Raw genomic sequence first — 15,582 nt, forward strand, 5'->3', positions numbered from 1 at the left:
GCCTGCTAGCCTAGCTAGTAGGATAGTAGAGAATCGCCTGCTAGCCTAGCTAGTAGGATAGTAGAAATCGCCTGCTAGCCTAGCTAGTAGGATAGTAGAAATCGCCTGCTAGCCTAGCTAGTAGGATTGTAGAGAATCACCTACTAGCTAGGCTAGTAGGATAGTAGAAATCGCCTGCTAGCCTAGCTAGTAGAATTGTAGAGAATCGCCTACTAGCCTAGCTAGTAGGATAGTAGAAATCGCCTGCTAGCCTAGCTAGTAGGATTGTAGAGAATCACCTACTAGCTAGGCTAGTAGGATAGTAGAAATCGCCTGCTAGCCTAGCTAGTAGAATTGTAGAGAATCGCCTACTAGCCTAGCTAGTAGGATAGTAGAAATCGCCTGCTAGCCTAGCTAGTAGGATAGTAGAAATCGCCTGCTAGCCTAGCTAGTAGGATAGTAGAAAATCGCGTAGGCTTCTACTGTAGAAAAGAGTTAGTGAGTGACTTAGAGATTTGAAAAAGATGAATGAAAATTTTTCACCTGCTGATCATTTCCTTATTAGATTTAAAAATGTTGTTATTACCATATAGTAGATTCAACGTAGTAAGCTCTTACTACGTAGTAGTCAAAATACGTAGTAGTTACTGTCACCAACGTTGAAACTACGAGGTGGTGGTAATGGCTACGTAACAGCTCGGAAAATCGGTAAGCCGATGGTAGTGCAGAGATCCGCGATTCCGCTATGGGTGAGGGCAGGTGCAGGTTGCGCAACATGGACGTGGGGAGATTGGCTTTGAGCAGAACTGATACAAGCAGATCTATAGACGACGGGTATTAATTGTGTCGAAAGCACTGGAAATTTCGCATTGGCTAGGAAAACCTCGCGGCTATTTTAGGAAAATATACAGGAAGCAATCAATGCGAGATAGTGTTTACATGATCTAGAGGAGAGGTGTATGGAAAACATCTACATTCCCCTCAGGCAATGACAACCAAAAGAAGTCAAATAACGTTTTACATCTCCTCACTAGCAGTGGCACCAGTGATAATTTCAACTAATTCACCAGTAATAGCGGCTTGACGCTGTCTATTGTAAAGAATTTGGAATCTGCAAAACATACCAGATTAGAAAAACAGTTCTTTCTGATACATGACCTCACAAAAACTTACCGGCTGATCATGTCTCCAGCATTTTTGGAAGCATTCTGTATTATTAGATTAGTATACAAATAAGTCTCATAGATAAGTATAACATACATCCATAGCATTACGACGAGCCTACCAATAAATTGTTAATATGATCAATACTGAATGGAGCATATGGCATTACATACTGAAATTTCACAAGCATGTCCTTCAGCCAAAGCCCAGTACAAGCTGTTGGCAAGTGCATATTCTCGAAGATTGGCAAGAACACCATCGTCAACTTCAAATGCAACAACATTGGCTAGAAATTATGTCAATAATCGGGTTACGCAACAGAGCTAGTTGGAGTGCAGCGTACGAGATTGAATGATCGCCTCTTCAGAGAAAGCCTCAACAGTGACAGGTTCATAGCTCTGGGCATTGAGGAACTTGTTGTAAATAATTTTAATGCTCGAGTAATCCACTGGTAAAAGCGAAATCTGATCCGCAATTGCCTGGGCATCAGCAAAAGTAGGAATATCTTTTCCAACACCAGAGAAGCTCATGACAATACTCTTATCATTAGTTCTACTGAGTTGGGCCTTGGATTTTTCGCCAAGAACAACGATATCAGCATCTGGCTGCGCAGCAATCATCCTTCGAGTGGCTTTGCTGAGACCAGAGTGAATGCCACCACATAGGCCTTTATCAGAACTAGCAACAACAAAAAGGGTTTTCTTGTTCTCAAGAGGCTTCGTTTCAGCATTCTCAAAAACAGTCTCAGATGTTTCACCATAAGCACGAGAGACACTCATAGCTCTTTGGGCCTTGTTGAGTCGGGTAGAAGCGACAATCTTCATCGTGTTGGTAATCTTTTCGATGTTCTTAATCGACTTTAGGCGGCCTTCAATTTCACGAAGGGTAGCGAAGTTTGCGGTATTAACCGGCGCAGACCTTCAAACCAAAAAAAGGGATTAGTATATCGACAGCAAAGTATATTATATCTGCGGGAGTGGCTCGCGGCCACCACCCAGCCGAGGAGAGGGAGTTGAACCGAATAAGGGCATTGCCGGCATTGAGGGCCGGACGGGCAGCTCTCGAGAGCATGGCGACGGAGTAAGAAGGCCACAGACAAGGGAGTTCCCAGATTCGAAGTCTTGGACACCGAGATGGCGTTCAATTGGACAGGTAGTGCTGGAGAAGCGAGGGCAATTCGATGCTTTTCTGGTTGTTTGATGTCGGAAAGACAGACTTTGCGCTAGGCCGTTTTCAGGCTCATAGCGCTAAGCCACTTCAGGCCCTCAGCTGGCTTCGCTCACTCTCCACTCACCACTACTTTAACACCAACTTCTTCTTGTTCTTCTCCTTCCTACTTTCTCGTGTCGGCCTTCTCACCCTAAATAAGTTTCTCCCCGTGCTTTTGTGTTAATATTCACTTCTTCTGTAATTCCATCACTTCCTTAACCTTTTGATACCTGTTCTGTGTTTTCATTTGGCTTGCACTGCGCCCATGCTCTTTGTGCCTTGCCTTTTTTGCTTTTGTCCTTTTCCAACATTGCTCACTTTTTAGCGTTTCCTCGATTTGCTGTCCTGGTATCGAGGTCGTTACGGCCAACCGGCTATCCGGTTCCATTTGCGACTTTTTATACGCTATTCAGCCAGCAAATTCGCTTTGAATCTCGCGCCATATTGCCTCTTTCCGCCATGAGCTCGTCAGACGATGACGTGCCCCTTGTTGGGAAAAGAAACACAAATGGTGCTTCTAATGGTAAGTGTCTCCCCATTAATATGTCTACCAATTACATTTTTCATTGCTGGGGGTGTCATTTACCCAACTTTTCTTAACAAATTTAATCCAGCCTCGTATCCCTCCGAAGAGCTAGTCTCCAAAACGACCGATCCTTCGTCGGCAAGCACCCCTATAAGCAACGGCACACCGAAGCCAGGAGTCTCAATTCGATATGGCCCTATTGACGGAGACGTCGAAATGCCGGATGCTGACGTGAATGGTGTGGCGAAATCCAAGAGAAAGTCGAGAGCTCGTGCTACAAATAAGTCATATGCAGAAGTGGGAAGCAGCGAAGAAGATGATAAACCACTGGTACGCCACCTCCCTAGACTATTTTCCCCGCCAAACATCGATTGCATGTCTCTTCCAATCACAGCACTCCGCTGACTCGCCGGCAGAGCAAACGTCGCCGTACCAATACCAAAGGACGAGTGGATTCGGATTCTGACGATACACCTCTTGTATCAAAGTCTGGAAGGGCCAAAAAGCTTCCTGCACTGACTGAAGCTGAAGAAAAAGGCTTTGTCACTAAGAAAGAGGAGATAGAACATCTTGCAGAAGAGGAAGCAAAGGCCATCAGAAAACATGAGCGCGACGATGCCGTCAAGAAGAAGTCTCTGGGCGCAAAAGCGAAGTCGACTATGAATGGTAAAAAAGTGAATGGCGTGAAAAAGGCTGAATCTAGCGATGAAGACATTCCCTTACGTCGAAAGGCCCCTGCGAAAAAAGCGACCAAAGCCGCTAAATCAGAGACACCAAAGGGTAAAGGGAGGGGTAAAGTGAAGAAAGAAGCAACCGAAGAGGTAGAAGCTGAAGATGAAGATGAAGAGGAGTATCGCTGGTGGGAAGACCCCACAAAGGGGGACGGCACGATCAAGTGGACCACTCTGGAACATAATGGCGTTGTATTCCCACCCCCCTATGAACCACTCCCCCAAAACATTAAAATGAAATATGATGGTGTCCCTATCACCCTAGCACCAGATGCAGAAGAAGTCGCCGGATTCTTCGGCAGTATGCTGAACTCTACACATAACGTTGAAAACCCTACTTTTCAGAAGAACTTCTTCGAAGACTTTACAGCCATTATCAAGAAAACTGGAGGCGCCAAAGATTCTAAGGGTAAATCGGTATCTGTCAAAGACTTCAAAAAATGTGATTTTAAGCCGATCTTCGATTATTATGACATGAAGCGTATCGAAAAGAAAGCTCTTCCCGCCGCGGAAAAGAAAGTTTTGAAAGCAGAAAAAGACGCAGCTGAAGCTCCTTATATGTATTGTACGTGGGATGGCCGAAAACAAAAAGTTGGAAATTTCCGGGTTGAACCTCCTGCACTCTTCCGTGGCCGTGGGGAACACCCTAAAACAGGTCGTGTTAAAACGCGAGTTCTGCCGGAGCAGATCACCATTAACATTGGAAAAGAAGCTCGAGTACCGCCGCCTCCTCCTGGTCATAAGTGGAAAGATGTAAAGCATGACCAAGAAGGAACATGGCTAGCGATGTGGCAAGAAAATGTCAACGGAAACTATAAATACATCATGCTTGCTGCGAATTCGGATATTAAGGGCCAAAGTGACTACAAAAAATTTGAGAAGGCGCGTGAGCTAAAGGTACGTTGTTGCTCGTAGATGATCTCTTGTGTGTTATTGACAGTGTCGTAGAAACATATCGATCGCATCCGCAAAGATTACCGGACAGGTCTTAAAGATGAACTCATGGCAAACCGTCAGCGAGCTACGGCTGTGTACCTCATTGACCAGTTTGCTCTTAGAGCTGGTAACGAGAAGGGTGAAGATGAAGCCGACACAGTAGGTTGCTGCTCGCTAAAATACGAACACGTCACATTGAAACCACCCAACAAAGTTATATTTGACTTCTTGGGTAAAGACAGCATTCGATTTTACGATGAGGTGGAAGTCGATCCCCAAGTTTTCAAGAATCTTAAGATATTTAAAAAAGAACCCAAAAAGGAAGGTGACGAGATTTTCGATCGACTTACAGTAAGTCTTTCAACAACAGCATACGAAACCCACACTTACTAACCCCTAAAAGACGACCGCTTTAAATAAACACCTTTCGAGCTACATGGCTGGTCTTACAGCAAAAGTCTTCCGTACATACAATGCGTCTTATACTATGTCCACGCTATTGAAGCAGATGGAAGCCACAGGTACTGTTCATGAAAAGGTTAAGCAGTACAACGACGCAAACCGTAGAGTTGCTATTCTTTGCAACCATAAACGCACGGTGACTGCCAGCCACGCTAATCAGATGGAGAAAATGGGTGACCGGGTATGATTTAAGTTCCATATTTCTCTGGACATCTTACTAAGTCATTCTAGATCAAAGGTCTTCGCTATCAAAAATGGCGAATCAAGCAAATGATGATTGACCTTGACTCAAACATTAAAAATGAGAAAGGAGCAGCCTTTTTTGAATTAGATGAGGATCTTGATGAAGAATGGCTTAAACAACATCAAGCTTTCCTTGTCGAAGAGCAACGTCAGAAGATCCAGAAGAAATTCGATAAAGAAAATGAAAAGCTGCGGGCCGAGGGTGAAAAGGAGATGAAGGCCAAAGAGCTTGAAGAGCGCCTGCAAGCCGCGAAGGAACTTGAAGCAAAATTTAAAAAGGAAAACAAGTCGAAGAAGGTGGAGGCCGAAGGTAAGGGGATTACCATCGATAGGCTCGAAAGCAACCTCGTCAAACTTGACCAGCGCATCGAGACAATGTCGCTACAGGCTCAGGACAAAGAGGAAAACAAAGAAGTTGCTCTCGGGACGTCCAAGATTGTAAGTCGATGCTTGTTACGTCAAAAACAAATGGAAAATGCTAATTTATAATAGAATTATATTGATCCTCGACTTACGGTGGTATTTACGAAAAAATTTAATGTTCCTATCGAGAAATTCTTTTCGAAGACTTTGCGAGAGAAATTCGATTGGGCCATCAAGTCCGTTGATGAACACTGGGAATTCTAAAGCTGTTTCACTATTTTTACTTTTCCTTTGCAGTATTTATATCCCAGTCTTGGGGTGTAACGGCCTGGCCTTGGGGCGTTCCGAAAAGGGGGTGGAGATCTGAGCTTGGTTTACTATGCTACATTATTATTGCCTTAACTTGGAGAGGACGGTATTGGTAGGGATGAGTGCTTTTGGTTTTCTTGCTTTTTTTTTTTCTTTTGGCTAGAAAGTATTTGTGGACAAAAATTTTCAAGCTACTAGCTTTCCCGTCCTTTGGTGTATTTCATGACTCCGTACAAACAGCTTTTCAGCTTTTAGATCACTAGGGGAAAAGTCGATGGGAGTCTGTACATTTTAAAGTATCAGCCCTTACTCGCTGTGCAAATATCCGAATTTCAGTTTGTACTCTGTACTCTGTACCCCGTACTCCGTAGCCTGGATGGAAATACTGTGTACCTGGAATCCGGAGTGGAGCTACAGTAAGCCATGCCGCAGATGCATTATGGAGTAGCTATGGTGCATGCGCCCAACCTACATTGTGTAACATAATTTATATTCCTTTTTCATAGGCGGAAAAAAAAAGCGGACAGAAGAAAACCTGGTGATGATGATTTTTGCCACCTTCAAAAATGTAGTAAGGGGGTGGCAACACAGGTTGCAGATCCAAATTTTGGGGAAGATTTTCAAAAGATGAGAACATATCTCACCGAACTGGTGGCTGGCGCATCGGGCTGGTTTCGATAACTAGCGAACCCACGCCTGATGTGTGTGTGTGTGTGTGTGTGTGTGTGTGTGTGTGTGTGTGTGTGTGTGTGCGTGTGTGTGGGTGTTGGCTGGTGGAGAGGGATGATCTTTAAGGGAAGAGCCCGAAGAGGGCGCTGCTGTAGAAGCTGACACAAAAGCCACATTTTTGGTATCTCGGAAATCTTCCAAGCTTCGGTAGGTGCCGGGTATTTGTGTAGCTGTGTGTGTATATGCTGTTTAGCGCATAAATCTCCCTGGAACAAAAAAAGACAAGGCTTCAGTGCCGCGAGTTCAAGTCTAGACCGACTACCTAGTAAATTGTTTCCACTTGGAACAAAATAATTGATAGATATGAGTCAAAAGAAAAGAAAGAAAGAAAAAATAAGATGCAAAGTCTATAGGTACAAGGGTATTGAAAAGAAGGGAACCGCGTCAAGGAAGAAGAGAGGTCGAAGAGCGGATTGAAAATGCAATGCCAATAAATCATTGTACGAATGTATCCGTATGCAAAACAGTCCGTGACTCATGTTAAAATTTTGAAAACGTCTAACTGAACGCCAAGCTAGGGCCACCAATTCATTCGTTTGTAGCTGGTAATAATATTTTCCAGCCAGTCGGGAGAGAGAGCGGGAGTCTCATATGTGAAACCAGTGGTCTGCTCAAATAAAGACCCGTCGGCGCAAACGTCGACATCACGGAGCAGGTCCTTGTCGACAAACGGGCTGATTGGGCCGGGCCGCGTAACTCCATTCTTTTGTAGCAACTCGGCCCAGGTTTCGAGGCTCTCCTCGTTCATTTCATCGACAATCTCATCTTGGTTTAGCTTGGCAAATTGGGTCATTAATGTTCCTAAAAATTCGCACTCAATGCCAAAGACCCGGCTTAAAGCGTCAGTCAAATGACCCTTCGTCGTGTTGTTGTGGTCGACAATATTAAATGTGATAGGGAACGGAGGGTTTTGGTTGTTCGTAATGGAACCTTTGCTCGCGCGCCATTCCGCCGCCGTCCAGAGAGCACGGGCGGCATCTTTAACGTAAACAGTATGCATGACCTGATCTTTGGAGTAGAGGAAGGTCATCGGTTTCTCTAGTTCTTTGTATACCCTTCCAAGGCAAATAGCTGGTGTCAAAAACCCAGTATCATATTCGCCATACACACGAGGAAACCTCAAAATGCAAAGGTTCAAGCCCGGTATCTTTTTCAAGTCATCCTCTAGAGCAAGTTTCCATTTTGAAAATTTCAACGAGGGTTTCGTCTTGTCGCTTTCCTTGTGCAGCTTCGCCTCTGGCTTATACACAGTGGCCGTAGAACACTGGACGAGAGTGCGTATGCCGCGCCGGGCGCATTCGTGTCCGATCGCGAGAGAGGGGGCATGGGTCCGTAGCCGATAGACATCGTCGGATTCAGAAAAGCGGGTTTCACCTCCACAGTCAATTACGTAGTCGAATTGAGCGCCATTGGCCCTATCGAAGATCCGTGGAAACGATTCTGCATGGTTCGAGCTTTCAGTCAGAGACTGCATGCACACGCGTGCCAGAACACTCCAGGCAACATACGTTCACGGCTAGCATCAGCCTGCACAAACTTGTCTTGCGAGCATGCCTCGGTGAACTCGGGGGCCAACCAGGCCAGCTGGGGGAGCAGCTTGTCGACTAATCGCACTTCGGAGGCGAGGTTATGCTGGTGGATGTAGAGCGCCAGGTGACGGCCGATGAAGCCTTGACAGCAGCAGCAACAACATCCAGCCATCAGCAGTGGTCCCTCACCAGCAAGGCAGGACGGGGGCGCAGAGACATACCTAGGCCGCCGATGATCACGACGGACGGCTTCTCGGTCGCGGACATTGCACGAGAGGTCAAGACAGGCGGGAACGACAGTATGGAGGAAGAGGAAGAAGCTGGACTGCAGCCGTGGGTCACAAGGCAGAGCGAGCAGCGAGGGACGGGTCAGGCCTGGCGACAACGAGACATGAAACCGGCTTAAGTAGGGAGCCGGCTGGTTCGCTAGTTAGTGGGCGATCGCGCAGGCAGCGGACAAGCGACGAGACGGGAAGACGAGGCGACGCCCACTTCGCGCGGTGTCTAGGTAGGTACCGAGGTGGCTAGTCTGCGGGCTAACTAGGTGGTTAGTTAGTTATGTATATTGCCTCCCATCTCGACGTCGTGCCTGGCAGCCGGGCTGTCTGGCGGCAAGATTAATGACTTGCATGCAACTAACTAGTTAACTAACTAACTTGCCAGCCCGCCGCTCCCTGCACGCGCCCGCTTGGCCGCGTCGCGCCGCCAAAACGTTTGCCGTCATGGCGATGCCAGGCAAAACGGCCTCACACCGACTCTCGCGCCAGGGGCCTCGCCACCGGCACGCCGGCCCTAACAACTCCTGCGTGACTGACTACTACTAACTACGCAGGCTGCTGCTGTCTGCTCCTCCGTCGTCGTCGTCGTCGACGCGCCCGCTGTGCCCAGGATCCATCCTGATCGAACCCCTCCCTCCCGCAAACCTTCCGTGCGCGCGCGAGCATGTGGCCCGCCCCCTACTTCTAGTAGCTCCTGCTGACGCCTCGCGGGCTCGCCAGCAAACGCCAACCGATCCCCGGCGTGTGCGCGCGGGACGTACGGAGTATTATTGATTCTGTGGCCTAGCCGGCCGCTCAGAACAAAGACTGGGGGCGGGACGGAAGTACTGTGCGACATGCAGGACCGCCACCACCCTCGCTCGCTGTGTGGCGTTTGAAATCCATGGAACGCTCCCGAGAGTGGCTTTCTGGCAGCAAGCAACAACAATAAATAGCCTTTGCGGGCGGGTGTGCCGCCTACCAGCCGTCGTGGGGAGGTCATGTCCGTTCGTGACTGCCTGCCCAACTGACCCCGATATACATACCAGAGCAGCCCTCTCTGTCTAGCATCGCATCACGCCATGCCCAATTCACCATCTTCTTCGGGCACGGGCTCCGTCAATGGTCCTATTTAACGAGCACGCGGGCTGCAAAGGGCTCAGATCTCGCGCCAAGTCTTCAGGATCCCAGGCGCCTTTTCCTCGCGTGTGCAGCAAGCCAGCTATCTAGAGTTCTAAATATGGCCGCTTCTATGCTGTGCGTGAAACGAGCCGGCAGACTCAAAATAAAATACGGAGTCTGTTAACGTATGGCTGCTGAGGCTTCTTGTGGAACTTGTAGACCAGCCAACGTGTTTTGGGGAAACCGTTGTGGACAGCTGGAGGTAGCGTGTTCTGTTCTCCACATTCATGCGGCTATTGATATGGAAATGCATACAAACGCCCCAAGCGGCACGGCTTTATGACCGAAATCGGGCCGCGCAATGGGACGCGCTGGGGGATTCAGACTGACTCTAGGGCTAGATATATCAACCATTATAGTTCACCCTGAAGATCATCCGTCCACTTATCTGGGTCATTTCAATCATATGCATGAGGACTCACTCACAAGCCCATTGGCCAGCCTGGCTAGGCTCTGAAGGAATCCTTGATCACTATCTAAACTGTTATGGGAGGATCAAACTTTGCGCAAAAGCACCTGTGAACGCGGCTGGCAGGAGTTCAGGGGCCCAAAAAAATTAGGCAAGGATGCATGCATTCCGTACTCATAACTACGTCTTGGAGCTCTGACAATTGACTGTAGACGACACGGCTAGTGAAGCGTCAGTGCGGCAAGTGTCGGCCTAGGCCATGGCCTATTATGCTGACCCAGCCCTCAGTAAGGCGAGCTAGCCGAGCAAATCCAGCCAGCATTCGGTCTTGGTGCAACGCTGCTGGAGAAATTGTAATCCAAACTATCATTGAAACATCAAGAGATAACCAATATGCACGGTTCTAATTCTGAATTTCCGAGTAGACATGCAAGACAAATTATGTTATTGCCAAACTTTCAAAATAGGGGAAGGGAAAATAAAAAAGAAAAAAGGCCACCAACAGTAGTACTCCGTATTCCAGGAGGTGTTTTTCGGTCCTATATTCCCGCTTTTCGCACTATAAACTATCCCCATTATTAATAACCCTCAGAAATCCCCCATATCACTTGGCTCCCAATAGCTTCAACGCATTTTTCAACTCTTTAATCGCTGTATTGACGTCATCAAAATTCAACGCCGACACGGCCCACCTAGCGTGTTTCTGGGCCTGCGCCATAGAATCTTCGTCGACAACAGAATTACCGACGCTCGACACATACGATGGCATTGGCTGGACGGGTTTCGGGGGTGGAGGGACAGTAGAGGGCGTTATCGATGGCTTTCTCGCATGTGCAATCCTTTCGAACTCCTTGGGCGAAGAGGCGCGTGGGGACGGTGGAGGTTCCTGGGTGGCCACGGCCGGAGGAGGGAAGGACTGAAAGCTATTTACAGGTGGGAATGGGTCGGGAGGAGACCCCATACGTGCCGGGGTTCCAAGGCCCGAGATAGGTGAGCTCTGTGGGAAGTCGGAGGGCGCTGCGGGAAGGTCGGGAATGGTGGCTTGGGAGAGATGGGAGGGCCATTGACGTAGGTCCCCATCAAGGTTTATCATACCTGGTACTGAAGGGCTTGGTGCATCACTTGGAAGAGCACTTGGTACCTGGGGGAGCTGGTCTGTGTGGGGAGGCACCCGGGATGAAGACCTAGATGGATGGATGGATTCGTTTGCAGAAGATTGTGCTGCTAGTCTTCGTTGCACACTGTCGAAGTCATCTGGAGCATCCTCCACAGAAGCTTGTCTAGGTTTCCTCGCCGCTGGTACTTCTGGCTGTCCCTCTGGCCCCTGATTACTGGACTCCATTGGAGAGTCTATTTCAATCTCTGGATTCTCCTGTGGTGGGTTCGAGAGGTTCGGATCTTCTCCAGACTTCACAGCTTTGACAATACGCAGGGCATGAAATTTGGCAAACTTGATCTTCGCAGCAGTCTCCTGGTCAGGAGCTCCCCATATCTGGCAGAGGTCCAAAAAGGTTGCAGCTGCTTGGAAGGTATCTGCGGTTTGTCTAACGAGCCTGTTAACCCGGGGATACAGCGTGCTCGCAAGGGTACAGTTGATGACCATACAGAGAAGCCTTATTAGCCCTCACAGCGTTGTCTGCTCTTTGAAATGTCTCTAGCCCAAATTGTTCCACATAAGCTTGGCCAGCAATATCATCTGTGACCGTATCATCTTTTGGATGTTCAGCTTTGAACTACTCCAGAGGCAAAGTAACCCAAAAAGCAATGACGAAATTAGCCACATGAATTTCCTGATTTGAACAGTCGCAAAGTCAATTTTTGGGGTAAGCTCTAACCGATTCCAGTCTGTCCATAAGGCCCACGGTAAATTTCATGCATTCTTCATCGGAATGATGGAGATTCTTCGACAAGATCTGATTAACAATCCAGTAGTTGCCTGCAGGTGCTCGTTAGCCTCACTTCTCTTTTCCACTGCTTGCCACCATCAGGCCGTACACCAGTACCATATCACCGGCTTTAGTTTCTCGACTTGCTGAGCACGAGTGGCAAAGCGAGTGATATCTGCTGCTTTCAGCTTCTCTGGTATTTCAGTGGGCATTATGACAGTCGAGTCACAAAATAGAACTTGGAAAATGTCTCTCAGGCATTGATGTGTCGGCGATGTCGTGTGGGCAGCGCTGGAGCTAAAGTGACTGGTGATATCATGTAGCTCCCCGCAGGCGCGGGCTGCTTAGTCATTCTGCTGCCGGTGGCTTGGCATTCTATCCCGTCCAACCTCAGCTCGAGGGTATGTCTGTATCTATATCTACGCTTCATCGTGAAGGGATCTGTCGGGTAATTCTGCTTGTAGCAATGCAAAGTAGCTGATATTCTATTGCATGTATTTTACTTTAGATGTCTTAAATTACCATTGCAGCTTCTCCGGAGTATTTCATCCCGCGCTGATTTCAACCCGGCGAACATGGCTAACTAACCATCGCCCACGCCCCAGGCACCAATCTCAACGCGTTCCTCTGAAAGGATTTCCACCTCAACATGGTCTTCAACCTGGCCCCCTGGGCCTCCAACGCGCTCGACAACAAGCCAAATCCCGCCCCCAAAGCCCATGTTTGGCTGTAGATCGGCGTTTTCGATACGAACACCAGTAATTGAGTCGCTGAAATCGCCATCTCCCGAGGCGGCGAGGATTTCCTTGTAGGGGCCCTGCCCCAACTCTAGGGTCATAAGAATCGGGGATGGGGCGACGGGACGAAGTCCAATCCACGACCCTTTCCGTCGAGCAATTAGTTTAAGCCGAGAGAGGCGAGAGACATTGATGGGTGCTAGCAGTCGATCGGTCCCAGGGGTAAATAGGCCAAGGCCACTGTTAATGCTCAAGCGACCGGCCCCTTCTTTCGGTAATGACTTCACGTCACAGGGACGAGTCGATGACACTCGAAGGGTAAACTTTCCCAGCTGACCTGGTGCAAATGTCGAGCATACAATAGTATATGTTCCTTTTACCATGGAATCCTCTTCTGCTAAGGCTACGCCACGGCGGTAGTCCCCGCTGTCAGTTATAATATCTCGAGACCGGACTTCAGAAACTCTCGCCCCATTGGACCAAAAGATCTTCACATGAGTTGCTAGTTCGGGGTTGTCGGTGTCTAGAAGCACGGCGACATCGCAGGTTTCGCCAATTATTAGCTTAAACTGTGGGTTTGAAGGGTAATTCTCTGATTCTGCATTTCCACCTGCTGTAGAAACCGTCCACGCTGCCTGGCACTTGTTAACATAAGTGTACTTTTCAGCAGCTGGCGCAATGTTCAAGGGTGATGTAGAAAAGCCGAAAAGCGAAAAACCATGAACTGAGCGGTGAAGTGACTGTTCCGCAATAACAGCGGTATATGTTGTGTTTGCGGGCATGTCAAGCCGTACAAGAGTGTTTGGCGAATCCACAAACGGACTTCGCTGCAGTGCACCATCGCTTAAATATACTCTCTGGCCTTTTTTATCGAATACATATATACTGATAAAGCCGGGGCCGCTATCCCCTTCAAACTCTAGAAGCTGGCTAGCCATTTCTAGTGTTTCTTCGGTCTTAAAATGCCTGTTCAATAATAGCCAAACCTTACCACCAGCCCTGGAGGTCACGGCAAACTGCGGACTGTCTGTAAAGGAGCCCGGAATAGGAGTTATATTTGACAAATCCCATCGAAAGTGAATATCCTGGCGGTATTTGAAAAGACAGGGATCCCAATTAACGTATAGATTTTCGAAGTTCTGGAGCATTTCATCACAGTCAATCCAGAATGTCCCTGGAGATAATGACGATCTCCCGGATAGCTGAGAACCAGACCCCGCTGCTGGGGGGGTAGAAATTGCGGAAGATCCGCCTAAGCCTCTCCACACAGCACCACCAGCCCAAGGGTTTTTAACAAGAAACTGGCGTTTGCCACTAGTGTTCTTCATATCAAGAATAGCATAGTCGTGCAAGCTGATTAGCCCAAGCTCTTTTTCCTCCCGTATAGTCAATTTCCCAGTGCCTATAGTGAGCAAAGCATTTCCAGAATGAAAGGAGCCGAAAAGGCGAGACCAGAGTTGGTCTGTGCCAACCTCATCATGATGCAGAAAAATTTGCTCCGGAATCCACCCAGTCAAAATCCACATATCGGTTCCGGAATTACTGCCAGGAAAATCATAACCGCCCCGTACTTTTAAATATGCTTTCTCCACAAGGGCTGGCCATATTGATGTGGGACAGTTTCGGTCAGCAACATAAAGGGAGCTAGAGGAGTTTGATGTTGGTAATCGGTCATCAATAACCACTTTCCGATAACAGCCATTAAAATGCATGCGGAAAATGTACTTCCCAGACAATGAGATCTGTGGAATAGAAGTGTATTGGCAAGATGGATACATTTTTACTGATTTCACCAGCTATAATTTATTGTCAGATTTTCGTTGTGGCTACAGCTCGTAAGACACAAAATCAATACTTACTTGGGAATGTCCATCATTATTTTGGCAGACGCCAGCACATAAGCTGGCAACAACAGAGCAATCTGTTGTTACATCTTGGGCTAAATCCATGGGTTCATTGCTCACCATGATGATGTCGCTCTTGGCATCTGCAAATATTTCACTTGGTCTCTTCCAACCATTGAATATTTTCTGCTGTGCTTTTGAAAGTTTGAGCTCAGAACAATCACTATATCATCAAAGAGTCAGGCTTGCCTGGGTATATTAGTGCTGTGATATGCAAACCTGAACGGCTCCCCATTTTCATCCAACTCAAACTCTTCTGGGCCAGGTCCTCCTGACCAAGGAGGAAAAACAAAGCCATTCAGCTTTGAATCTTCAAGTAAAATAATCTGTTCTCGGTAAGAAAGGGAGCGGGTGGATTGTGGTTCTTTCCGGGTCCTTTGTGTATTGGCCGATGCTCCAGTTGACCCCTTCAGGAGTTTGATCTGCTCAGCACGTGTAATGTATTCTTTGCATTTGGCGTCCAGGCATTTCCTTTCATTAGGGTCAGTGGTAAGATTTAGAGCATTCATGTAAGTCTCAGCAGCTCTGATCGCAGCCTCAAGGGCCTCAGGCTGGGTGGTTGATGTCGATACATCTCTCTCAGCTTGCTGGGAATGGAGGGGTCAGTGAGGGCGATGAAAGGGAGCATGTCTGTCTAGGAGAGCATGGTTACCAGAGCTTGGTTTTTGATCTTCCGTAATTGGGACATTATTGCTGCACTAAATCAAGTACAATGCTTTGTTGGTCTCCACACTTGCCCTCACGCATGAGGTTGATTCTCTCAACCTTCTTGTTAGCAGTGAGTTAGTTAGTGGGGGAAGGATTGGCAGGTTGACGGTCTTGGAGCTCCCAGGCCTCTGTCCGAGTTGCTTCACGCCGCCTCTTAGCAGTAGTGAATGTAAGTGAGCAGCTCTCGGGCGCCCAGGCAAGAACTATCAGGCTCAGGTGAACACAAGCCTGGATTTGCTGCCGCCCAACGACCCCGACACCCGAGGTCGGGGATTCTCAGAACGCCATACTGGTTTGCATCTTGCAAGTAGATCACGTC

At 47.9% G+C, this 15,582-nt stretch overlaps 5 protein-coding genes across 5 annotated transcripts; 1 reads left to right on the forward strand and 4 right to left on the reverse strand.

Moving 5' to 3' along the window:
• Positions 1-996: 996 nt before the first annotated feature.
• ATP3 (atp3 gamma subunit of the F1 sector of mitochondrial F1F0 ATP synthase) lies at positions 997-2,214 on the reverse strand (the record flags this gene model as incomplete). The annotated part of the gene is made up of 6 exons (XM_049255839.1): positions 997-1,090; positions 1,153-1,187; positions 1,240-1,260; positions 1,317-1,429; positions 1,487-2,061; positions 2,138-2,214. 6 exons carry the CDS (start codon positions 2,212-2,214, stop codon positions 997-999), a joined length of 915 nt encoding a protein of 304 aa, XP_049105174.1.
• Positions 2,215-2,811: 597 nt separating this feature from the next.
• On the forward strand, positions 2,812-5,877 carry TOP1 (DNA topoisomerase 1; the record flags this gene model as incomplete). The annotated part of the gene is made up of 7 exons (XM_049255840.1): positions 2,812-2,875; positions 2,967-3,208; positions 3,295-4,506; positions 4,558-4,896; positions 4,949-5,188; positions 5,239-5,688; positions 5,743-5,877. The coding sequence occupies 7 exons, from the start codon at positions 2,812-2,814 to the stop codon at positions 5,875-5,877; spliced, it is 2,682 nt and encodes an 893-aa protein (XP_049105175.1).
• A 1,288-nt stretch (positions 5,878-7,165) lies between these two features.
• Positions 7,166-8,447, reverse strand: LOZ57_006826 (uncharacterized protein; the record flags this gene model as incomplete). The annotated part of the gene is made up of 3 exons (XM_049255841.1): positions 7,166-8,091; positions 8,160-8,321; positions 8,402-8,447. 3 exons carry the CDS (start codon positions 8,445-8,447, stop codon positions 7,166-7,168), a joined length of 1,134 nt encoding a protein of 377 aa, XP_049105176.1.
• A 2,185-nt stretch (positions 8,448-10,632) lies between these two features.
• LOZ57_006827 (uncharacterized protein) lies at positions 10,633-12,126 on the reverse strand (the record flags this gene model as incomplete). The annotated part of the gene is made up of 4 exons (XM_049255842.1): positions 10,633-11,572; positions 11,634-11,761; positions 11,864-11,964; positions 12,024-12,126. 4 exons carry the CDS (start codon positions 12,124-12,126, stop codon positions 10,633-10,635), a joined length of 1,272 nt encoding a protein of 423 aa, XP_049105177.1.
• A 371-nt stretch (positions 12,127-12,497) lies between these two features.
• On the reverse strand, positions 12,498-15,243 carry RIM13 (cysteine protease; the record flags this gene model as incomplete). The annotated part of the gene is made up of 4 exons (XM_049255843.1): positions 12,498-14,447; positions 14,511-14,718; positions 14,775-15,142; positions 15,208-15,243. The coding sequence occupies 4 exons, from the start codon at positions 15,241-15,243 to the stop codon at positions 12,498-12,500; spliced, it is 2,562 nt and encodes an 853-aa protein (XP_049105178.1).
• Between the last annotated feature and the right edge of the window lie 339 nt (positions 15,244-15,582).

The sequence above is a fragment of the Ophidiomyces ophidiicola genome (genome assembly GCF_022830035.1).
Source record: "Ophidiomyces ophidiicola strain CBS 122913 chromosome Unknown scaffold_59, whole genome shotgun sequence".
Lineage (NCBI taxonomy): Eukaryota > Fungi > Ascomycota > Eurotiomycetes > Onygenales > Onygenaceae > Ophidiomyces > Ophidiomyces ophidiicola.